Source organism: Haematobia irritans, chromosome 4, assembly GCF_050003625.1.
Source record: "Haematobia irritans isolate KBUSLIRL chromosome 4, ASM5000362v1, whole genome shotgun sequence".
NCBI lineage: Eukaryota > Metazoa > Arthropoda > Insecta > Diptera > Muscidae > Haematobia > Haematobia irritans.
The window spans coordinates 80,369,554-80,396,506 of NC_134400.1; the positions used below are offsets into that span (position 1 = coordinate 80,369,554).

The following is a 26,953-nucleotide window of genomic DNA, read 5'->3' on the forward strand; positions in this document are numbered from 1 at the left end:
AAGAAAATATTTATATGGAAGAACCATTTGGTTTTGAAAAAGAATTGTTGAATTTCTTACCAAGTTTCGTTTTAAGCAGTCATCAGCTGATTTGTGTGCATTTATTTATAATGATAACTCCAACATAATTCATCTCGCGCTTTATGTCGATGACGGGATAATATGTGGCAATAAAAATGATTTGATTGGACGTTTATCGAAAGCTTTGCATGATGAATTTGAAATAACATACAAAGAAGCAGAATTTTTCGTTGGAGTGCAGATAAAAATTGATACGAATGCAAACAGATAAAAAATTTTTCAAGAAGTGTATGTTGGAAAAATATTAAAGCGATTTAATCATTTCATTTTAATCATTTTAACTGCCGTTGCAACACCTGCTGAATCTGGTATGATATTTTCCCAGCAAAATGATCACAGAAGCACCGCATTTCCATATCGCGAAGCCATTAGATGTTTAATGTATTTATTGGTATGTACCCGCCCAGATCTGTCGTATATAGTAGGTGTTTTGAGCCGGTATGTAGAAATCCCACAGAGACCAATGTAAAGGGAATTAAGCGAATATTGAAATATCTAAAAGGAACTGATCAATATTTTTACAGCTGTGAATTACAGCGAGAGGGAGAATGTACATATAAAGAAAAATTTACCAATCTAATTAAAGAATATAATTTTGTAGATTAATAATTATTATTAATTAAATAATTTAACAAAGCGAGAGCGAGTGTTGAATTTAACGCTTTTATTAAATTATAAATATGGGAACATTTTTGAATAATTTTTCTTTGACGTTTTCTTAATTCTAATCATGTATGATATTTTACAAGATAAATCAAACTTTTGTACTTCCGTCTGTCAAAAATTCCCTTCTATTTTTATCCATCATCGGAGCTCTACGTTTTTCTGTATAGTATATGAATTATCAATATTTAATAATATATGTATTTAACATAAACTAATTTCATTTGTGAGGAACACTGTTTATCGTTAAACTTCAACAGAAATATTTTGGTGAACATTTTTTCTGTGTACATGCCTTTCGAGTCATTGAATGTTTAGCTGGAGTCTTGAATTTCATTTTATTTCCTCAAAAAATTACAAATTGCAATTATATCACTTAGGTCTATATAAATACATTCTCCTACATATATAAATAAAGAATTACAATGAAAATTTACACTAATTAACTAACAAATGATCTGATGTTGTAGTAGTAAAAAATGCGATTGATATGGGCTCGGTAGTTCAACAGAATGATGAATATGAATGGTCAATTGACGAGCTTGTTGATACCAATGAACTCTAGATATGTTAGTGATCAATATCAGTCGTTGTCTGTAGGAAGTAATATTTGATTGAGAAACAGATATGCTGAGATTAACAAAACCTTGGGGATACCACATATGAACTTATCTCTTACAAATGGATGCTGCCGGAATCTATGCCACACCCAATGATAAGAAAGAGAGATCTCTTACTGATGAATTTGATGCACTGTCTGAACTCTTCCAGATGGATCTTCTGGACAACCCCAGTCACGACGTGGAATCCAACGTTTCACTGTTTGAGCAGCATCATTGCCTGGAAACATTTCCTCGAATATACTGCGATAGTAGTAGGCCTCTCTGGTGGAGGGTGTGTTTATGGGAAACTTTTCAAATGCTTTAGCAAATTCCATGTCCGAAACGTGGTCGGTTGCTACTTGACGAATACTATCAATCCAATCGTAACCCACACCATCAGAAAATTGTTCCTTCTGTCTCCAAAGGACCTGCTCGGGAAGATAGCCATTGGCAAAGGCAGCCCTTAAAATATGTTTTTCAATGCGATACTTTTGCTCGTCGCGTAAATTGTTTAAATTTCCAGGTATTTTATCTTCCGGCCGTATTGACATAACGTAATTCACAAAGGCTGTATCCAAAAATGGGACACGCAATTCAATACCTTTGGCCATGCACACCTTGTTTGCCCTTAGACAGTCGGATAGGTGGAGTTGGGAAACTCTCTTCACTAGTTCTTCGTGAAAGTCTCTATAGTTGGGAGCACTAAAGAAATACAAATAACCGCCAAAGATTTCGTCGGCTCCTTCGCCCGACAGGATCATTTTAATACCGGTGCTCTTAATATGTCGTGCCAATAGCAACATAGGTAAGCTGCATCGCACAGTGGTTACATCATATGTTTCCAAGTGATAGACAATATCGCGGATGGCGTCCAAAGCGTCATCTATTTCAAATATTAGTTCTTTATGTTCACTGCCAATGTAGTCCGCCACTATGCGAGCAGCCTTAAAGTCTGGGGCATTTCGAAGACCAACGGAAAAGGTTTTTAGCCGAAAGCTTGGTTCACGTTCCCGTCGAATTTTCGTGGCGATTGAGGCTATCAAACTGCTGTCTACTCCACCTGAAAGCAGAGCCCCAAATTCCACATCACAATGTAGGTGTGTACGAACAGCATATTCTAAAGTGTCTCTCAGTCTTTCCAAGTCCACGCTCATAGAAGGTGTTTCATACATCCATGACTTATTAAAATACCTGCGCTTTACCAGATTGTCCGCTTTTCCCAATCTCAGCTCTCCAGGCTGAAACACTTCAATGTTTTGACATGCCCCCACTAGGCATTTCATCTCAGATGCAACCCATATGTTGCCATCCACATCCTCACCTATGTACATTGGTATGATTCCGAATGGATCCCTGGCTATAAAAATGGTTTTGTTCCTCTTATCGTACAGGGCAAATGCAAACATGCCAGTTATACGTTCTAGTAATTGTTCACCCATCTCGGCATACAATTCCACAATGATACTGCAGTCACTTTTTGGTTTGTAATGACCCCGTACTTTGGAGAGTTCAGCCGACAACTCCAGATAATTGTAGATTTCACCATTGGCTACCATAACGATATCTTCACTTTCCGAGATTAATGGCTGGTGTCCTGTCTCAACACCTACTATGGCTAGCCGTTCGTGTATCATAACGACTCCCTCTTCAGCTATGTAGTGAACTCCAGTGTCGTCAGGACCCCGATGCCTTTGCTTACCACTTTGCCTGTAAGCCAACTGTCTCAACGAGTGCAAACTTCCATGATGTATTTTCGGTTCGATAGCATTGCCATCCTTAGAGAAGATAGCAAATATTCCACACATTTTCGATCGAAGTTTGATTGTTAAGTTCCCGGTGAGTAATAATGAATATCTCGTCTCCAACCGTCCGGCTTTTCACTTCCCAGAAGAGTAGGCTTACAAGAAAACGTGCTGCTCCAAGATTGAGAACTGACTGTGTGTGAGATTCGATAACAACTAAAAGTGCATTGCATATGGCCATGGCCTTTTATAGCATTCATTTGATTGTTTCCATTGTGGGTCTCGAAGAAACTCGAAGCGATGAGGTCGATCATGTTTCTCGTCGCAAATGGGCATCGCACAGTGGTAGATTTGTTTTAATTTACATAAGCCTCTTTGTATTTGGATACATCTGCGGTTGACACAAGCGATCGTTAATATCAGAATAAAAAACAAAACAAGTGAGCCAACCACGAAAGAAAATGCAGGCTCATTTTTGAAAAATATATTACAAGTACCGTCATAATACCAATGAGTTAATAGTACTTTAGTCAAATTGAAGAAAATTTCTTAAACCTCAATAATTTTTAACTGTCCAACTTTGAAGCAAACCCAAATTGGAGCTAAAAATTATTAAAACGCTTTTACTAGTATAGGGGCTAGATGCATTTTTACAAACTTTAACAGCAAGTTTTCTTTATTGGTTAAAATGTAATCATTTTAGAAAATGTTGGATTATTTCCTATAATTATATGTACTAACATAGGTTCAGATTTCGTGTTGAAAGTCTCTTCATTACTTACTTTTTTATATAATTGATAATTTGACCCATTTATTAATAACAAACTGAAAATATTTTTAATTTAGGGTGTTATGTAAAGAAAAGTTTAATTTAAAAAGATTTTGCAATTTGTAAATGTTTAACCTGCTTTTGCATTTTTTATACCCTCCACCATAGGATGGGGGGTATATTAACTTTGTCATTCCGTTTGTAACACATCGAAATATTGCTCTAAAACCCCATAAAGTATATATATTCTGGGTCGTGCTGAAATTCTGAGTTGATCTGAGCATGTCCGTCCGTCCGTCTGTTGAAATCACGCTAACTTCCGAACGAAACAAGCTATCGACTTGAAACTTGGCACAAGTAGTTGTTATTGATGTAGGTCGGATGGTATTGCAAATGGGCCATATCGGTCCACTTTTACGTATAGCCCCCATATAAACGGACCCCCAAATTTGGCTTGCAGATCTTCTAAGAGAAGCAAATTCCATCCGATCCGCCTGAAATTTGATACACGGTGTTAGTATATGGTCTCTAACAACCATAGGTTAGGTTAGGTTAGGTGGCAGCCCGATGTATCAGGCTCACTTAGACTATTCAGTCCATTGTGATACCACAGTGGTGAACTTCTCTCTTATCACTGAGTGCTGCCCGATTCCATGTTAAGCTCAATGACAAGAGACCTCCTTTTTATAGCCGAGTCCGAACGGCGTTTCACATTCCAGTGAAAACACTTAGAGAAGCTTTGAAACCCTCAGAAATGTCACCAGCATTACTGAGGTGGAATAATCCACCGCTGAAAAACTTTTTGGTGTTCGGTCGAAGCAGGAATCGAACCACGACCTTGTGTATGCAAGGCGGGCATGCTAACCATTGCACCACGGTGGCTCTAACAACCATGCAAAAATTGGTCCACATCGGTCCATAATTATATATAGCCCCGATATAAACCGATCCTCCGATTTGGCTTGCGGAGCCTCTAAGAGAAGCAAATTTCATCCGATCCGGCTGAAATTTGGTACATGGTGTTAGTATATGGTCTCTAATGACCATGCAAAAATTGGTCTACATCGGTCCGTAAGTATGTATAGCCCCCATATAAACCGATCACCAGATTTGACCTCCGGGGCCCCTTGGAAGACCAAAATTCATCCGATTCGGTTGAAATTTGGTAAGTATATAGTATCCAACAATCATGCAGGAATTGGTTCATATCAGTCCCTAATTATATATAGCCCCCCATATTTCAATTCTGGCTCTCTACGTACCGTGAAAAAATCCATATCGAGTCTTAATTATTTGTAGACTTACCTGTACATACCTTTGTTGTCTAATATATACCACGTATGGACTAACTCACAATTTAGAAAACGATGTTAAGAAGTTTTAAGATACCACAACCCAATTAATTCGATTGTGGATGACAGTCTTTCGTAGAAGTTTCTACGCAATCCAAGGTGGAGGGTACATAAGATTCGGCCTGGCCGTTTCAAAACTATCGCTAGTCCAAACTTTCGCATTTGCAAATACTGTCATTCGACTCCACAGATACTTACGAAACACACTCATATCTAGGATCTCTTGTGTTATTTGAGAGCATCTTCTCTGCTTCATTCGACTATCTCAGCATATTGACGAAATAACAGGATCACACATGTTCCTTTCGCATCGTATGTTGATGTGAAACCAAAGATGATAATCAGCCTTAATCACGCCTACTTGACTACTCCATTGGAGGCCCCAGTGACATCATTGAATTCTGGATTGGTTGGAGTTAAAACTCGTTTGGGATGGATCATCTTCGGACCAAAAGGTAATAATAAGAATGTTTGCAGACAAAGATCCTTAAGTATAAAAAAGTTGCGAAACATGATGGAGTAACATTTCAATATGGAAACGTTCGGCATAAAACCTGATGTGAAACCTGTTTTGTCAGATGAGGATAATAGAGCAATGGCTATTATGAATGATTCTGTTTGTAAAGTCGGTGATCGATATGCATGTGGTTTACTCTGGAGAGAAGATTTTAGGTCCTTTCCAGAAAACTTTTCTTTGACTTATAAGGGAAAGAAAAATACAGATGGATCCTGAAGCTCGTAATTATTGTGAGAAAATGAACGACTATTTGCAAAAAGGGTATGCTAGGAAACTAACGGAGTCAGAAGTGAAATCTTTGTCTTTTTATTTGCCCCATTTTGGGGGGACAACTCAAAATGAACCTGGTATACGTCTGGTTTTCGACGAAGGTGCAAATTTTGAAAACATGTCATTCATTGATGCATTGTTATGTGGGCCAGATTTGAACAAACCATTAGTTGGAACTTACTTGGATTCTTTCCAAGATGAAGACGAAGCTGTTCACGTTGTTAAGGATATAATACGAATTCATAAACTTGGTGGTTTTGAATTGAGAATAATTAAATCAAATTCGCCGAAGGTAATGTCGAAATTTGGAGATATAGAAGACCTTGATACATTTAATATTAAAGGAAATGAAAAAAGAATTCTTGGTATGCACCGGTACGTTTTCATTTGTGTTGACACTGAAAAAAGTGGGTCCACGAATAATTGGAAAAGATGGAATTTCAAGAAGCGCAAATGTGTAAACTGAAGTAGGAGGGATGCGGACACCTATTTCCAAGTTGGCAATTATGGAAACAAACTGATTATTGTAAATCTTATATTGTATCGATTTACGGTGGATAGTATGTTATTCGTTGAATTTAATTATATAAATTACTACTTTGCAATGAATATTTTATTTTAAATCTAAGTATGCTTTGAAGTCAATTTATTCGTTTACTATGGTACTACTTTGTAATTAATTTTCACTTAAAACATAAGTATGCTTTGAAATTAATTTTTTGTTTGCTATATTCTTTCTGTTAAGGCCGGTACTCTGTTCGCTTTTCGCGTTGAAACTCCATACAAAACCAAAACATGCGAGAAACTAGCGAAATTTTTTCCATTTGTGGTACTTTGTTTTTTATACCCTTCACCACTACTGTGGTACAGGGTATAATAAGTTTGTGCATTTGTATGTAACGCCAAGAAGGAAAAGTCTGAGACCCATCGTTTAGTATACCGATCGTCTTAGAATTAAATTCTGAGTCGATTTAGCGATGTCCGTCTGTCTGTCTGTCTGTCTGTCTGTTGATGTATTTTTGTGTGCAAAGTACAGCTCGCAGTTTTAGTCCGATTATCCTAAAATTTGGTATAGGGTCCTGTTTCGGCTCAAAGACGATCCCTATTGATTTTGGAAAAAATCGGTTCAGATTTAGATATAGCTGCCATATATATTTTTCACCGATCTGGTCATAATTGGCGTGTATATCAACCGATCTTCCTCAAATTCCGTACATCCGAATATTTTATGAGTCTCGAAAAGCTTGCAAAATATCAGCCAAATCGGTTCAGATTTAGATATAGCTCCCATATATAGCTTTCGCCCGATTTACACTCATTTGCCCACAGAGGCCAATTTTTTGCTCCGATTTAGTTGAAATTTTGCACAGGGAGTAGAATTAGCATTGTAGCTATGCGTGTCAAATTTGGTTGAAATCGGTTCAGATTTAGATATAGCTCCCATATATAGCTTTCGCCCGATTTACACTCAAATGACCACAGAGGCCAATTTTTTGCTCCGATTTAGTTGACATTTTGCACAGGGTGTAGAATTAGCATTGTAGCTATACGTGCCAAATTTGGTTGAAATCGGTTCAGATTTAGATATATCTCCCATATATAGATTTCGCCCGATTTACACTCATATAACCACAGAGGCCAATTTTTAACTCCGATTTAGTTGAAATTTTGCACAGGGTGTAGAATTAGCATTGTAACTATGCGTGCCAAATTTGGTTGACATCGGTTCAGATTTAGATATAGCTCCCATATATATTTTTTTCTGATTTCGAAAAAAATGGTCAAAATACCAACATTTTGCTTGTTAAATCGCCACTGCTTATTCGAAAAGTTGTAAAAATGACTCTAACTTTCCTAAACTTCTAATACATATATATCGAGCGATAAATCATAAATAACCTTTTGCGAAGTTTCCTTAAAATTGCTTCAGATTTAAATGTTTCCCATATTTTTATACCCTTCACCACTACTGTGGTACAGGGTATAATAAGTTTGTGCATTTGTATGTAACGCCAAGAAGGAAAAGTCTGAGACCCATCGTTTAGTATACCGATCGTTTTAGAATTAAATTGTGAGTCGATTTAGCGATGTCCGTCTGTCTGTCTGTCTGTCTTTTGATGTATTTTTGTGTGCAAAGTACAGCTCGCAGTTTTAGTCCGATTATCCTAAAATTTGGTATAGGGTCCTGTTTCGGCTCAAAGACGATCCCTATTGATTTTGGAAAAAATCGGTTCAGATTTAGATATAGCTGCCATATATATTTTTCACCGATCTGGTCATAATTGGCGTGTATATCAACCGATCTTCCTCAAATTCCGTACATCCGAATATTTTATGAGTCCATATATATTTTTTTCTGATTTCGACAAAAATGGTCAAAATACCAACATTTTGCTTGTTAAATCGCCACTGCTTATTCGAAAAGTTGTAAAAATGACTCCAATTTTACTAAACTTCTAATACATATATATCGAGCGATAAATCATAAATAACCTTTTGCGAAGTTTCCTTAAAATTGCTTCAGATTTAAATGTTTCCCATATTTTTATACCCTGCTCCACACTGTGGAACAGGGTATTATAACTTAGTTGATATGTTTGCAACACCCAGAAGGAGACGAGATAGACACATGGTGTCTTTGGCAAAAATGCTCAGGGTGAGCTCCTGAGTCGATATAGCCATGTCCGTCTGTCCGTCTGTCCGTCTGTCCGTCTGTCCGTGAACACATTTTTGTAATCAAAGTCTAGGTCGCAGTTTAAGTCCAATCGACTTCAAACTTGGCACAAGTATGTGTTTTGGCTCAGAATAGATACCTATTGATTTTGGAAGGAATCGGTTCAGATTTAGATATAGCTCCCATATATATCTTTCGCCCGATATGGACTAATACGGTCCCAGGAGCCAGAGTTTTACCCCAATTTGGTTGAAATTTTGCACTAGGAGTTCAATTAGTGGTGTAGTCTAGTGTGCCAAATTTTATTGAGATCGGTTCAGATTTAGATATAGCTCCCATATATAGCTTTCGCCCGATTTACACTCATATGACCACAGATTCCAATTTTTTGCTCCGATTTAGTTGAAATTTTGCACAGGGAGTAGGATTAGCATTGTAGCTATCCGTGCCAAATTTGGTTGAAATCGGTTCAGATTTATATATAGCTCCCATATATAGCTTTCGCCCGATTTACACTCAAATGACCACAGAGGCCAATTTTTTGCTCCGATTTAGTTGAAATTTTGCACAAGGAGTAGAATTAGCATTGTAGCTATGCGTGCCAAATTTGGTTGAAATCGGTTCAGATTTAGATATATCTCCCATATATAGCTTTCACCCGATTTACACTCATATGACCACAGAGGCCAATTTTTAACTCCGATTTAGTTGAAATTTTGGACAGGTAGTAGAATTAGTATTGTAGCTATGCGTGCCAAATTTGGTTGAAATCGGTTCAGATTTAGATATAGCTCCAATATATAGCTTTCGGCCGATTTACACTCATATGACCACAGAGGCAAATTTTTTGCTCCGATTTAGTTGAAATTTTGCACAGGGAGTAGAATTAGCATTGTTGCTATGCGTGCCAAATTTGGTTGAAATTGGTTCAGATTTAGATATAGCTCCCATATATATGTTTTTCTGATTTCGACAAAAATGGTCAAAATACCAACATTTTCCTTGTAAAATCGCCACTGCTTAGTCGAAAAGTTGTAAAAATGACTCTAATTTTCCTAAACTTTTAATACATATATATCGAGCGATAAATCATAAATAACCTTTTGCGAAGTTTCCTTTAAATTGCTTCAGATTTAAACGTTTCCCATATTTTTTTTACTAACATTGTGTTCCACCCTAGTGCATTAGCCGACATAAATTTTGAGTCTATAGATTTTGTAGAAGTCTATCAAATTCTGTCCAGATCGAGTGATTTGGGACAAACCTTTATATATAACCCCCAACACATTTGACGGATGTGATATGGTATCGAAAATTTAGATCTACAAAGTGGTGCAGGGTATAATATAGTCGGCCCCGCCCGACTTTAGACTTTCCTTACTTGTTTTTTACTAAAATTGTGTTCCACCCTAGTGCATTGGCCGACTTATATTTTGAGTCTATAGATTTTGTAAAAGTCTTATCAAATTCTGTCCAAATCGAGTGATATTTAAATGTATGTATCTGGGACAAACCTTTATATATAGCACCCAACACATTTGACAGATGTGATATGGTATCGAAAATTTAGATCTACAAAGTGGTGCAGGGTATAATATAGTCGGCCCCGCCCGACTTTAGACTTCCCTTACTTGTTTGTACTAACATTGTGTTCCACCCTAGTGCATTAGCCGACACAAATTTTGAGTCTATAGATTTTGTAGAAGTCTATCAAATTCTGTCCAGATCGAGTGGTATTTAAATGTATGTATTTGGTACAAACCTTTATATATAACCCCCAACACGTTTGACGAATGTGATATGGTATCGAAAATTTAGATATACTAAGTGGTGCAGGGTATAATATAGTCGGCCCCGCCCGACTTTAGACTTTCCTTACTTGTTTTCTAGTTGAAAAACTGACGTAACTCGCGTAGTCAGTATTTTCATACCATGGCGCCATTTGCAATGTGAATTAGGGAGCCACCGTGGTGCAATGGTTAGCATGCCCGCCTTGCATACACAAGGTCGTGGGTTCGATTCCTGCTACGACCGAACACCAAAAAGTTTTTCAGCGGTGGATTATCCCACCTCAGTAATGCTGGTGACATTTCTGAGGGTTTCAAAGCTTCTCTAAGTGTTTTCACTGGAATGAGGAACGCCGTTCGGACTCGGCTATAAAAAGGAGGTCTCTTGTCATTGAGCTTAACATGGAATCGGGCAGCACTCAGTGATAAGAGAGAAGTTCACCACTGTGGTATCACAATGGACTGAATAGTCTAAGTGAGCCTGATACATCGGGCTGCCACATAACCTAACCTAACCTAATGTGAATTAAGAAATAATTTATTTATTAAACTGATTGTTGTGAATTTATAACACAAAAGTGGATCTGATTATTATTTAAAAATGTAATCTAATGATTGATAAAACAAAGTATAACATGGAGTTGTATTTCCATAATAAACTAGCAACAATATCTAGCCGCTCCCTACTATATGGTAGAATATAAATAATGTACATATATAACATGAAATTTAAACACAAATGTTAACAAAATAAAAACTTTATTTGGTGAATTATATTTTACAATCGTTTCATTTGTACTGGGCATCGGGATAATAAACACAAAACAATTTAAACAAAAGGAGGCACAGCAATTGATGTTCCAAAACAAGAAATAGCACTTCAACCAACATGTATAGTACCGAGGTAGCAATGAATGCAATCACAAGAAATAATTGCTATTTTCCAAAAAATAAAATGCAGCACTGTAAAATCAGTTTTTTAATTCCAAAGATATTTGTAAAATAACTTCGCCTGCTTCTTCTTTTTCAAATTATTTATTTTGTATGCGTGTGTGTGTAAATCGAGCCACTAGTTGCGTAGGTATATGTAATCATTTCGTGACAGTCTGCGATGTTGTCAATACATTTATACGAAATAAACGCAAAAAAGTCCCAAAATGGCTGTTTTCCCCCCCAAAATATATTGTCAACACTATCATTTTTCAACGCGAAACAATGATTGAGTGGAACTTTTTTCGCACCAACAAACAGAGTACCGGCCTTTACCCAGAAAAAAATTTGGAAGTTCTTCTAATGGCACACCTTCCAAAAATGTCCTCCCAAAGATGTTCTTTAGTTTAACTACACAGGAAGTTCTTTTAATACAATTTTTTATAACTCGCTGTTTTCATATTTTTAATGGATAATTTTAACTTTTTTTGTTTCAAATGGGTTAAAAACAGAGTAAGAATTAATAAAATGGTGCAAATTATTAAAATTTTGTCGGAAAAAAATATTAAATCCAATCTGGAAAAATTGCGAATTTTTGAAAATATTTGAGGTCAAATGTTTTAGACAAGTCTTTGAATGCATTAAAAATCATAAAAAATTATAAAATTTAATTATTTGGCAAAATATCATAAAATTTTCCAACACACATCCAAAACACTGATTTCGGATCATACCTTAAGAAGTGATGCAAATTTAATGCAACGGCTATCGAAATGGTGAACATTCATCGGTTCTGCGTCAATTTTGCACCATTTCCGGATCCAAAAAGAACATTTTCACTACTTTTTTGGCTACGCTTTTTTTGCTGGGTAATTATACCCTAAACCACATAGTGCTCAGGGTATAATAACCTTGATCTGCCAAATATTGATTTTAGACCCCATAAAATATATACCGATCGACTCAGAATCACCTCCTGAGTCGATCTAGCGCTTGGTGTCCGTCCGTCCGCCTGTGCATGTATTTGTTGGTCAAGGGATTCCGGTCGCAATTATCAACCGAATTTGCTGAAATTTGGTACAGGGTGTTTTATGGGCACAAGGACGAACGCTATTGAATTTGGAAAAAAATCGGATCAAATTTAGATATAGCTTCCATATATATGTATCGTCTGATTTCGGCAAATACATATGTAACGCCCGATTTTTCCAAATTTGGCCATAAAGCCCTTATTTATCGACCGATCTTACTTTAAGTTGGCTTACTATAATCTTCTATGGTACTAACTATATGTGCAAATAATCATGGAAATCGTTTGTCATTTAGATATAGCTCCCATATATATGTATCGCCCGATTTTCAAAAATTTACCATAATAACTTTATTTTGACAATAGTGCCCTCATTTATTAACCGATCTTACACAGATTTTGCACAATGTAACCTTCTGTGGTATCAATCAAATCTGCAAAATATTATACAAATTGGTTCAGATTTAGATATAGTTCCCATATATATTCATCGCTCGATGTTCCCAAATTTGGCCATAATACTCTTCCTTATTAACCAATGATAATCAAATTTCAAATTTTCATGTAATAGCCGATCGTATTTAGACTAACATGTAGCGTTTTGATAATAATATTGCCCGATTTTTACAAATTTGGATTTATTACCCACACTAATTGAGCGATTTCCTCCTTTTTTAATAAAGGACTATAATATTATTTTCATACTTAGGTCGAAAACCTTAGTTGTTATTACCTTTATTTTTTTTCTATTTATCTTCATAATTTATTATGATTTTAAATAAACTAATAATAATTATTTTCATACTAACTCTGCAGGTATTAAATAAAGTATAGCCCCGCCCGACTTTCTACTTTACTTACTTGTTTAATAATGGACTCAATATTAGTTGTATACTAACTCTGTAACTGCAAAATCAACTATAGCTACAACTATATATAATATTAGACATTTCTGCTCAGATTGTGACAAAACTCCCATAAATATGTACCCCTTAATGTTCTTAAATATGGAAATGCGGTTTATCTCTCAAATCTATGCCAAATTATTAATTAGGTGGGATTGGTTTAGGGTATGATATAGTCGGCTCCGCCCGACTTTCTACTTTACTTACTTGTTATACCCTCCACCATAGGATGGGGGTATATTAACTTTGTCATTCCGTTTGTAACACATCGATATATTGCTCTAAGACCCCATAAAGTATATATATTCTGGGTCGTGGTGAAATTCTGAGTCGATCTGAGCATGACCGTCCGTCCGTCCTTGGAAGCACAAAATTCATCCGATACGGTTGAAATTTGGTACGTAATGTTAGTATATGGTATCCACCAACCATGCAGGAATTGGTTCATATCAGTCCATAATTATATATAGCCTCCATATAAACCGATCCCCAGATTTGGCCTCCTGTGCCTTTTGGAGAAGCAAAATTCATCCGATCTGGTTGAAATTTGGTACGTGGTGGCAGTATATGATATTTAATAACCATGCCAAAAGTGGTCCATATCAGTCCATAATCATATATAGCCCCTATATAAACCGATCCCGAGATTTGGTTTTGGAGCATCTTGGAGGAGCAAATTTCATCCGAGTTGAAATTTGGTACATTGTGCTAGTATATGACCGTTAACAACCATGCCTAACTAGGTCCATATCGGTCTATAGTTCTATATAGCCCTCAGATAAATCGATCCCCAATCACCCAAAAATTGGTCCATATCAAGTTCATAATTCTATATAGCCCCCATATAAGCGACCCCCATATTTCAATTTCCATGTCGATTCGTAATTATTTGTAGACTTACCTATACATAACTTTTTTGTCCAATATATACCACGTATGGCCTAACTCACAATTTAGAAAACGGTGTGAAGAAGTTTTAAGATACCACAACCCAAGTAATTCGATTGAGGACGACAGAAGCTTCAGCCTGGCCGAACTTACGGCCGTATATACTTGTTTTTTTAATTGAAAAGTCTTCAATCACGAAAATGATAGTATCAATCACCCATTTTAATTGAAAACCGACACGATTTTCAATTAAAAATGTAATTGACTGTTGTTACGGTATTAATTAATTGTGTGATTGAATCAATTAAAAACGTGATTGATTTTTTATATAAAATTCAATCTCTGTTTTAATATAATTAATTAAAATCTTAATTAATTTCGCGACAAAAATCAACGAACTATTTGAATAATTCAAGTAAATTATTAATTGATATTGGCAATAAATTTCAATCAAAACAAGTATGTACGGCCGTAAGTTCGGCCAGACCGAAGCTTATGTACCCTCCACCATGGATTGCGTAGAAACTTTTTCTAAACACCGCCATCCACAATCGAATTACTTAAGTTGCGGTAACGCTTGCCGATGGTAAGGTATCTTAAGACCTCCTAACACCGTCTTCTAAACTGTATGTAAGTCCATACGTGGTTATATTTAATCAAAAAAGATCGATCAAATACGTATATAATTCAGTTTGACAAAATTTTCTATAGACATAAAATTTTGACAAAATTTTCTATAGAAAATAAATTTTCACAAAATTTTCTATAGACAGAAAATTTTGACAAAATTTTCTACAGAAATAAAATTTTAACAAACTTTTCTCTAGAAATAAAATTTTGACAAAATTTTCTGTAGAAATAATATTTTGACAAAATTTTCTATAGAAATAAAATTTTGGTAAATTATTTTTGACTCGAGTGGCAATCATGATTATGAACCGATATGGACCAATTTTTGTGTAATTGGAGATCGGCTATATATAACTATAGACCGATATGGAACAATTTTGGTATGGTTGTTAGCGGCCATATACTAACACCAAGTTCCAAATTTGAACCTCCAAGAGGCTCCGGAGGTATGGAGAACGTTTTATATGGGGGCTATATATAATTATGGACCGATGTGGACTAATTTTTGCATGGTTGTTAGAGACAATATACCAACATTATGTACCAAATTTCTGACAGATCGGATGAAATTTGCTTCTCTTTGAGGCTCCGCCAGCCAAATTTGGGGATCGGTTTATATGGGGGCTATATATAATTATGGACCGATGTGGACCAATTTTTGCACGGTTGTTAGAGACTATATACCAACACCATGTACCAAACCAGATCGGATGAAATTTGCTTCTCTTTGAGGCTCCGCCAGCCAAATTTGGGGATCGGTTTATATGGGGGCTATATATAATTATGGACCGATGTGGACCAATTTTTGCACGGTTGTTAGAGACTATATACCAACACCTTGTACCAAATTTCAGGCGGATCGGATGAAATTTGCTTCTCTTAGAGGCCTCGCAAGCCAAATCGGGGGATCGGTGTATATGGGGGCTATATATAATTATGGACCGATGTGGACCAATTTTTGCACGGTTGTTAGAGACCATATACCAACATCATGTACCAAATTTCAGCCGGATCGGATGAAATTTGCTTCTCTTTGAAGCTCCGCAAGCCAAATCTGGGGATCGTTTTATATGGGGGCTATATATAATTATGGACCGATGTGGACCAATTTTTGCGTGGTTGTTAGAGACCATATACAAACACCATGTACCCAGTTTCAGCCGGATCGGATGAAATATGCTTCTGTTAGAGGCTCCACAAGCCAAATCTGAGGGTTCCTTTATATGGGGCCTATACGTAAAAGTAGACCGATATGGCCCATTTGCAATACCATCCGACCTACATCAATAACAACTACTTGTGCGAAGTTTCAAGTCGATAGCTTGTTTCGTTCGGAAGTTAGCGTGATTTCAACAGACGGACGGACATGCTTAGATCGACTCCGAATTTCACCACGACCCAGAATATATATACTTTATGGGGTCTTACAGCAATATTTCGATGTGTTACAAACGGAACGACAAAGTTAATATACCCCCCATCCTATGGTGGAGGCAGGGCTGTGGAGTCGAGCCAATTTTGCTACATGCTTAGATCGACTCCGAATTTCACCACGACCCAGAATATATATACTTTATGGGGTCTTACAGCAATATTTCGATGTGTTACAAACGGAACGACAAAGTTAATATACCCCCCATCCTATGGTGGAGGCAGGGCTGTGGAGTCGAGCCAATTTTGCTCGACTCCGACTCCGACTCCAGCATTTTTCATTAGCTCGACTCCGACTCCGACTCCGGAGTCGACTCCGGGTAATATAACTAAATCTATTTTTAATACCACTAAATTGTAGTTCTATTGTGGGGGTACCGTAAGTGGATCGATATAAAGTATCGTATTTATTTATGTGTGCAAAAAAGGACTTAGTTGCACATTAGATGCCAATTGAACTCTATATTCCAAATTTAGGGCAATGTTTAATAAATAAAATAATGATATAAATACCCATCATAATATGAGATGATACCAACAGTATATGTATTTGTGGACCAAAATTATTGATACTATCTCAAATCCTTTAAATTTGTTGCGAGCTATATAAAGGTTTATATTTCCATATACATGAATTTGAATCTGAATCGGGTTAGACAAAATTGTATATACTTCTACAAAATCTATGTACTTAAAATTTAAATCTAACGTTATGGGACATAACACAATTTTAACGAAAAATAAAAATGCAAGAAAAGTCTAAAGTCGGGCGGGCCGATTATAATATACTCTGCACAAATTTGTATTTAGATCTACATTTTGATAAAATCTCACATCAGACATCTACAAAACTAGGGCAATATTTATAATTGTTTAGACAAAAATGCATTTATGATTCATTCATTGAAAAATTTGAAAATTTGAGTCATTTCTACAAGTTATCGACTTAGCAGCAATTTTTCCAAAATTGTATGCTCACTGAATACAATTTTGGAAAATTTTTTGTATATGTTAGTAAATAAAATTTTGCAAAATTTTCTACAGAAACAAAATTTTGACTAAATTTTCTATAGAAATCAAATTTTGACCAAATATATAGAAATAAAATTTTGAATAAAATTTTTATAGAAATAAAATTTGGAAAATTTTTTATAGAAATAAAAGTTTGAAAAAATTATCAATAGAAATACAATTAAAAAAAAAATAGTGTAGCAACCAAAATTTTGCAAAATTTTCTATAGAAATAAAATTTTGCAAAATATTCCATAGAAATAAAATTTTGGCTAAATTTTCTATAGAAATAAATTTTGACTAAATTTTATATAGAAAAAATATTTCTGTAGTAATACAATTTTGAATACATTTGTTATAGCAGTGAGTATCAGTGAGCATCAGTAAGAAAAAATTTTGAGAAAATTTGCTATAGAAATAAAATTTGACAATTTTTATACCCTTCACCACTACTGTGGTACAGGGTATAATAAGTTTGTGCATTTGTATGTAACGCCAAGAAATAGTGGTCATAGACCCATCTTTTAGTATACCGATCGGCTTAGAATTAAATTCTGAGTCGATTTAGTGATGTCCGTCTGTCTGTCTGTCTGTCCGTCCGTCTGTCTGTATATGTAATTTTGTGCACAAAGTACAGCTCGCAATTGAAGTCCGATCGTCCTCAAATTTGGCATAGGGCCGTTTCTTGGGGCAGAGACAATCGCTATTGGTTTTGGAAAAAATCGGTTCAGATTTAGATATAGCTGCCATATATATTTATCTCCGATTTGGTCATAGTTAGTGTGTTTATCAACCGATTTTCTTGAAATACCGTACATCTAAATATTTTATGAATCTCAAAAATCTTGCAAAATATCAGCCAAATCGGTTCAGATTTAGATATAGCTCCCATATATATCTTTCGTCCGATTTAGACTCATATGACCACAGAGGCCAAAGTTTACTGCCGATCTTCGTTAAAATTTACACAGAGGGTAGAATTGACATTCTACCAATGCTTGGTAAATTTGATTGACATCGGTTCAAATTTAGATATAGCTCCCATATATATCTTTCGTCCGATTTGAACTTATATGGCCACAAAAGCCAGAGTTTTGCCGTGATTTGCTTCAAATTTTGCACAAGGGGTACGTTTAATAGTATTGTTAAGTGTGTCAAATTTTGTTAAAATCGGTTCAGATTTAGATATAGCTCACATATATATCTTTCGCCCGATTTTGACTTATATGGTCTCAAAAGCCAGAGTTTTGCCCTGACTTACTTCAAATTTTGCTCAAGCGATACTTTTAACGATACTATTGTATGTGCCAAATATTGTCAAAATCGATTCAGATTTAGATATAGCTCCCATATATATCTTTCGTCCGATTTGAAGTTATATGGCCTCAAAATCCAGGGTTTTACAGTTATTTGCTTCAAATTTCGCACAAGGAGTACGTTTAGTAGTATCGGTAATTGTGCCAAATGTGGTTGAAATCGGTTCAGATTTAGATATGGCTCCCATATATATCTTCCGTCCGATTTGCACTCATATGACCAGGGGGGCCAAAGTTATACTCTCATTTACGTGAAATTTCGCATAGATAGCAGAATTATTATTCTAACTATACATGTCAAATTTAGTCAAAATCGATTCAGATTATATATAGCTCCCATATATACGTACACCAGAGTTGGGGAAATATGTTATGGTAGACTGTTACACATTTTAAACCCATTTTCAATGGAAGTTTCCTCCAATTAACTGGATAGCGTTAGTTGATTTAAATTTTAATTCTAGAGATTTGTAGAAGTAAAAAAAATGTCTCCTTTATGTAGCTTCCAGCAAATGTGAAGTAGTTGAGATGGTAACACAAATTTTGGCCTACATAGGGGTGAAGGGTATAATATAGTCGGCCCCGCCCGACTTTAGACTTTACTTACTTGTTTCTTATAGAAATAAAATTTTTATAAAATTATCAATAAAAATACAATTTTAAAAAAATTTTTGTATGGTAAATAAAATTCTGCAAAATGTTCTACAGAAACAAAATTTTGACTAAATTTTCTATAGAAATAAAATTTTGACCAAATTTTCTAATCAAAAAATCTATTACAATAAAATTTTGGCAAAATTTTCTATAGAAATAAAATCTTGACTTAAATTTTTATAGAAATAAAATTATCGATATAAAGAAAATTTTGAAAAAAATTTTTGTGTAACAGACAAAATTTTGCAAAATTTTCTATAGAAATAAAATTTTGCAAAATATTCTATAGAAACAAATTTTTGACTCAAATTTGTATAGAAATAAAATTTTGACTAAATTTTCTATAGAAAAAAATATTTCTATAGTAATACAATTTTGAATAAATTTTTTATAGAAATAAAATTTTGACAAAACTTTTTATAGAAATAACATTTTGACAAAATTTTCTATAAAAAAACCACTTTGAAAATTTTTTCTGTCAATATTCCACATATGTATATGGCCTTAAAATAAAAATAATATCGATTGTTCGAAATATTTCAAATAAATTGATATCGGCATTAAAATGGATCGATCCAGGCCATCTGCTAGTCTAACATTCTAGGAAACATAAAAAGATAGCCGTAATTGGAAGTTGATTTTCATTTACAATCATGCTGTACATTGATCGAATGAATAACGCAATGGAAACTAATTTGCGTAAAAAATTGCTTAGTTACAAAAATGTGAAGTGTTTTAAAAAATTTGGTTTAGCCGGAGTCGGAGTCGAGCAAAATTTTTACGACTCCGACTCCAGCAAAATCTTCAGACTCCGACTCCAAGACTCCGACTCCGACTCCGGCTCCACTGCCCTGGGTGGAGGGTATAAAAATTATATATTGCGCCCCCAAAATCTTATTTAGTTTTATTTGAAATAAAAGAAAATACGCGTTTCTTATAAAAATATTCAATATTTTATGTTTCTGACAAAGAAAATTCTTCTGTATGTAACATAGACAAAAGAATTTGGTTCTTGTTATTTGTGTGTTTTGTTCTAACATAACTAAGACATACAATTACGATCAATAACAACTAAAGGGTTAAACAAATAAACTATATAAATCATTATCTTCCTTATTATACACCGAAAAAAGGTGAACTGTTTTATAGGAAGAATGAACTACCTCGCACGAAAATTGAACTAAATTTTACTCCACATTTTGATATTTCCACAAAGCGTTGTTAAAACCAGGAAATTTTAATACCCTGTTGTACTTTTTAACTGCAGTTCACGAAATTACATCTTCTTATAGAAGAAAAAATTAACTAAAAGTAAAAAAGAAAATCATTGGCGCCAAATCATGACCATTTTAACCATATAGCAATAGGAAAAAAGTGGTAAACGTTATATAGATTTCTACACTGATGGCTCCAAATTTGATGGACAAGTGGGTTTCGGAGTATATTCTAAAGATTTATACACTGACGGCTCCAAATTTGATGGACAAGTGGGTTTCGGACCTGGAACTTCGAATAGCGAAACGATTACCCAATCACTGTAGTGTTTTTCAGGCAGAAATACTAGCAATAAAGGAGGTTGCGATTGGGCTGAGAAGTAATGTTCCAACAAATGTTGGCATTAATATATACTCAGACAGTCAACCTGCAATAAAATCCTAGATTATGTGTTCCTTAACTCGAAAACGGCCATCGACTGCCGCAAATCTCTCAACGAGATGTCTGAGCAGTAGAATATTCACTTAATATGTGTGCCTGGCCATAGGAACATACCGGGGAACTGCGAAGCGGATGAGTTAGCAAGGCTAGGAACTACCTTACAATTTTAGGGGCATATAGCTTTAGATTATTGGCGGATTTGGAAAACGTTAACTTAAGCAGTCTGCTAATGTTTTTGGAACAATCTGGTTCAGGGATGAAAAAATCATAATTTTAAAATGTACCAGCGAGAATAAAAAAGTGTACTTTTTGTACCAAATTTCAAAAATAATGGATTGGAATAATGTAACCGAAAAAATACAAATTTATTTATCAACTTGTAAAATAACGAAGGTGCTATTTGTAAAGGTTTTGTGCGAGTCAAAATTCAAAATAGGTTTCCTTCCAATGTGTTTGTTGTCGAAGCCTCCATCATATTCATTCGGCATATTCAGGTATTTAATATTGGAAATGAAGTGAGTGAAAACAATTTTTCACTCACATCTGGCGGAAGTTTCGATTTGGCCTCAGTATCAAGACTAAAGTTCAATGGAAATACTTCATAAAATTCGAAATATATTTTTTTTATCCATTTTAGGATACAGAAAAAAGTGTCTATATGGAGTCCCTATTTGATGTTGAATATTTTAAATATCCAGTTTCCATTTAATCTTCCGAAACGTTATATTTTATTGTCAGATACACATCGAACTCCAAATTTTAAAAAGACATTTTTGTTACATTTAATTGTAATTTGGTCAGTAGCTAAAATATGTGTACAATAAAATTTATTTTGAACAATTAATTAATTGGGACTTCTCGAGCATTTTGGAGACGAACTGAGTATTTCAAATTGTACCAAATAGGTCATTGTAGTACCATCGTACTTTTGAGAAGCGGAATGCATCAAATTTAGTACAATTGTACCAACGTTTACATCCCTGCCTTTAGTTAATGTGGTATCATAATGGACTGAATAGTCCAAGTAAGCCTGAAACTTAAACGGGCTGCCACTTCAACCTAACCTAACCTAACCTAACCGAACTAGTAATATGAATTTTTGCTGGGTTTTCACTATGTAATGCAAATTTGGTTACCAAGTTTCTACAGTTATTGACACATTTCTATATGTTGAAGAGACGACTTTTAACCCTTAAAGTGTAAAGTGGCAGCCCGATTAAATTGCAGGCTCACTTAGACTATTCAGTCCATTGTGATAACCCTTAAATGCACAAGAACACCGATCAGTGCTGCCGCTAGTGACAAATTGAGTGAAGTAGATTTTGGAAAAAAGTGGAGTAGATTGAATAAAATTGAAGTAGCATGCATTTTTGAAAAAAAAAAAAAACAATAGAATTCTTTTTATTATACCCTCCACCATAGGATGGGGGTTATATTAACTTTGTAATTCCGTTTACAACACATCGAAATATTGCTCTAAGACCCCATAAAGTATATATATTCTGGGTTGTGGTGAAATTCTGAGTCGATCTGAGCATGTCCGTCCGTCTGTTGAAAAACGCTAACTTCCGAACGAAAGAAGCTATCGACTTGAAACTTGGCACAAGTAGTTGTTATTGATGTAGGTCGGATGGTATTGCAAATGGGCCATATCGGTCCACTTTTACGCATAGCCCCATATAAACGGACCCCCAAGTTTGGCTTGCGGGGACTCTAAGAGAAGCAAATTTCATCCGATCCAGCTGAAATTTGGTACATGGCTTCAGCATATGATCTCTAACAATCATGCAAAAATTGGTCCACATCGGTCCATAATTATATATAGCCCCCATATTAACTGATCCCCCGATTAGGCTTGCGGAGCCTCTAAGGTTAAAGTGGCAGCCCGATTAAGATTCAGGCTCACTTAGACTATTCAGTTAGGTTAGGTTAAAGCCTCTAAGAGAACCAAATTTCATCCGATCCGGCTGAAATTTGGTACATGCACCAAGAAAAAAGTGCCTTCGGAACTAAAGGAAAAAATGTTCATCAATTTAGTTTAGCCAATTTATTTCCATTCAGTTAAATTTTTGTTTAAAACAATAAAATTTACTTGCTTCAGTAAAAAAATCCTAAACTTAAAGCAGTTAGGAATAGTTCATTAACTAGAATAAGGCATGGAATTTTACTAATACTGTTTTCTTCGCTGGGTATAAGAATTTACTACTCAACAAGAAAATTTTATTCACTGATAACAAAGCATTCGTAAAAATAAACAAAATATGAAATAAAACCAAGTTTCCTCAAATTTAGTAAAATTTCTTATAAAGTGATAATTCTGACTTCCTTTATTATAGAAAGCTTATCATACATACGAATAACACTTGGCATAGAAAAATATTTTAGTTCATTCATACTAAGAAGTATTCAATCCTTTTAAAACTTAAGGAGACACACTTGTTAGAATATAGGAAATTTTCCTATATTTCTTTTATATACCTGTAATCGATAACTGTCATCGATGTAATCGGTATGTTTGCGCGTGGGTTGTTTTTTTGGTCGGAATCGCGTTGTTATGGTATACGGAGGGATTGTTAAAAAATAATATAGTAAAATAATATAATAAATAAAATATATAAAATATTTGTTATTTTAAATTAGTGAGATAAAACTATGTTCGTGATGGTGTATAAAGAAAGAAAACAGAATAACAACCCCTTCATTCGCCTTCATTTTGGAATCTTCAATTAACAGGTAACATTCAGTGACGCTAACCTTTTGCGAAAAAATTGGTTTATGATTTTTTTATTTGTAGGTATTGAAATTGTAAAAGGAGGACAAACTCGTTACGCAGCAACTTATTAAAAGTGAAAGGTACAAGAAGAAGGAAAAATGGGTTTTACAGTTGTTGACATTACATGGAAATTGGAAATAGTGCAATAATAAACTAATATTTCAAGGCCAGTCGATGCTGTTGATTCTTAATAAATATATTTAATATATTAATAAACCGTGTATTGTATTGAAGAAAAAATTGCCTATATAAATAAATAAAATTGTATTTAAAAACGAAGGTAAGCAGTTCTAAGTTTGAAGTAAAAAGTTTACCACAAATATGTAAGATTTGTCCCAATGAATGAAAAAAGTTGAATAAGATCATTCCATATATGAATTCAATTCAGTTAAATTTTTTCATTCTGTAGTATAGTGGTACATAAATATAGGAAAATGTTAACTAATATATGGAATGCATTCTACCTAATTGCAACGAAAATCACATCGTTCAAAAAAGTAAAAATATCAAAAAAGTAAAAATATCTTTGGCGTAGTTCAACTTTCTTCACAATTAGTTCATTTTAATTTAATGAAGGGGTCACTTTTTTCTGGGTGTGGTGTAAGTATATGGTCTCTAACAACTATGCAAAAATTGGTCCACATCGGTTAATAATTCAATGACTAAAACCGCTATGTCTATCGTAATTAAAGGAATAGGAAAAACAATTAGGTAATATGGGGAAAAATTTAAAAATTTGAAGCAGAACAAAAAGTGAAGCAGATTTTTGGAAGAAGGAGTGACGAAGTAAATTTTGTGAAAATGAAGCAAAATACTTCGATTGAAGTAGTAGCGGCAGCACTGACACCGATTCCTCCAAAAAATATATAGTATGCAAAAATTTTCTAATTTTTTTTTGTGTTTTTTCCAAAAGTAGTGAAAGATGAAAGCCTTATACAATGTTTTTGTTTGCAAATAAACAATTTGTAGTAGAGAATAGAGATATTTTTACACTACACAGATTTTTTACCAACAGTACTTTTATCTTTGGTAAATACCAATAATTCTCGAATTTGTTTTTTAATTTTGATTTGAGATTACACAAAAGTATTTCCGGATTCCGGAAGATTTTCCGGAAAAACTGCGTTATGATGATTTGATTTCGTAGAATTCGGTCAAAATTTTAAGACATAATGATTTTTTTTTGGTTGATCTTAAAAGATACAGTGCGCATTTATGGGTTATGATTATTTTTTACCTTGTAAGCCTTTTCATACACCCATTGGTCTGTACATAACATAACTCCTGAAAACTTCAAAAGGCGCAAACGTAAAAAGTCAATTTTTAAAAAGCCAAAAGATCAAAATTTTAAAAAGTGCTTGATTTTATTGGATAAATAAATTAAAGAGAGTGCTTGAATCGATTTGCATGTGCCTCTTGGGCTCTTCCAGATGGGTCCTCGGGACATCCCCAATCCAAACGTGGAGCCCATTTTTCAACTGTAAGTGCGGCAGGGTCTCCAGGAAACATTTCATCGAAGATGCATCTGTAGTAGAAAGCCTCTTTGGTTTTTGGTGGATTAATTGGGAAACGGGTGGAGGCTCTGGAAAACTCGACATCACTAACTCGTTTAGCGGCATAATTGGGCAGTGATTCGATCAGATCATAGCCAACCCCATCGGAAAATTGTTCCTTCTGACGCCATAGGACTTCGGATGGCAAGTAATTGCCCTCGAAAGCTTTGCGTAGAATAAATTTTTCCATGCGTTGACTTTGAGTGCCCGTATAACAATTGAGTGGTCCCGGTATTTTATCCTCAGGCCTTATGGACATTGCATAGTCGACAAAATGGGTGTCAAGGAAAGGTACTCTTAGCTCCAAGCCCTTTGACATGGTCACTTTATTTGCCCGAAGGATGTCCGATACATGCAATTGGTCGATTCGTGTAACCATTTCCCTATGGAAATCAGCATAGTTGGGTGCCTTGAAGAAATACAAATAACCTCCAAAAACTTCATCGGCCCCTTCACCGGAAAGAATCATTTTGATACCAGTGCTCTTAACGTAACGCGATAAATAGAACATGGGCAAGCTGCAGCGAACCGTTGCGACATCGTAGGACTCAAGGTGATAGATTGTATCTCGGACGCCATCAAGGCAGTCTTCTACTGTAAACAAAACTTCGGTATGGTCACTGCCAATGTAGTCGGCCACTAAGCGAGCATATTTAAAATCTGGCGATCCTGCAATACCCACCGAAAAGGTTCGTAGGCGGTAGCCAGGATCTCTCTCTCGCATTATTTTCGTTGCTATGGATGCAATTAGGCTAGAATCAACCCCACCTGAAAGAGAGCTCCAAATGGTACATCACATTGCAAATGGGAGCGTACTGCTGCCTCCAAATGCTTTCTAAGGCCATCGATATTTACCGGCAGTTTTGGGACTTCATTCTGCCATGGCCGATTATAAAATTGTAGGGTATTTAGATTCTTCGGCTGGCCCATTGCATAATGACCGGGAGGGAAGTTTTTTACTTCCACACAAAATTCTACCAAGCACTTCATCTCAGACGACACCCACACATTGCCCTCGGTGTCAGTTCCAATATAGAGCGGTATTATCCCAAAGGGATCACGTGCAATTAAAACACATTTCTTGATCTTATCGTACAGTATAAAGGCAAACATGCCGGTTATGTGATGCAGCAACTTCTCTCCGTATTGTTCGTACAGTTCAATAATGACGTTGCAGTCACTTTTTGGTTTATAATTTGATCGGGACTTGGCAATTTTCTCACTCAATTCCAGATAGTTGTAAATCTCCGCATTGGCCACAAGCACAGTATTCTTATCCTCTGAGAAGAGTGGTTGACGTCCTGTTTTGATTCCAATGACTGCCAGCCGTTCATGCACCAGAACCACACCATGCTCTGGAATGACTTTAACGCCAGTCTCGTCCGGTCCCCGGTGTCTTTGTTTTCCACTCTGGCGGTAAGCTCTTTCTCGTAGAGTTTGCACACAACCATTATAAGTTCTTGGCATGATGGGGTTTCCCTCCTTCGATAGAATCGCAAAAATTCCGCACATTCTGTTGGTGAAACTGTGACAGATGATTAAACACCACTAACACTGAAACTAATCCCAAGTTCTTCTGCTTTTATATTCAGCAATAAAGTTAGATTATGTAAAAGAGACGCCTCAATCGCGTTCCGCTCCGTTCCGGTTAGCCCGCATTTTAATAATTAATCAATTACATCTCATTGTTGATGCGATTTAAGATGTTTTTATGTAGGG

The 26,953-nt window shown here is 35.3% G+C and overlaps 2 protein-coding genes across 2 annotated transcripts; both read right to left on the reverse strand.

Moving 5' to 3' along the window:
• Positions 1-1,063: 1,063 nt before the first annotated feature.
• Positions 1,064-3,304, reverse strand: LOC142233783 (putative asparagine synthetase [glutamine-hydrolyzing]). Its single transcript, XM_075304814.1, has one exon. The coding sequence runs from the start codon at positions 3,149-3,151 to the stop codon at positions 1,478-1,480; it is 1,674 nt and encodes a 557-aa protein (XP_075160929.1). The 5' UTR covers positions 3,152-3,304; the 3' UTR covers positions 1,064-1,477.
• Positions 3,305-25,026: 21,722 nt separating this feature from the next.
• Positions 25,027-26,794, reverse strand: LOC142233784 (putative asparagine synthetase [glutamine-hydrolyzing]). Its single transcript, XM_075304815.1, is given in 2 exon segments — positions 25,027-26,011; positions 26,014-26,794. Coding segments are annotated over 2 exon segments (1,683 nt in total). The 5' UTR covers positions 26,747-26,794; the 3' UTR covers positions 25,027-25,061.
• Positions 26,795-26,953: the final 159 nt, after the last annotated feature.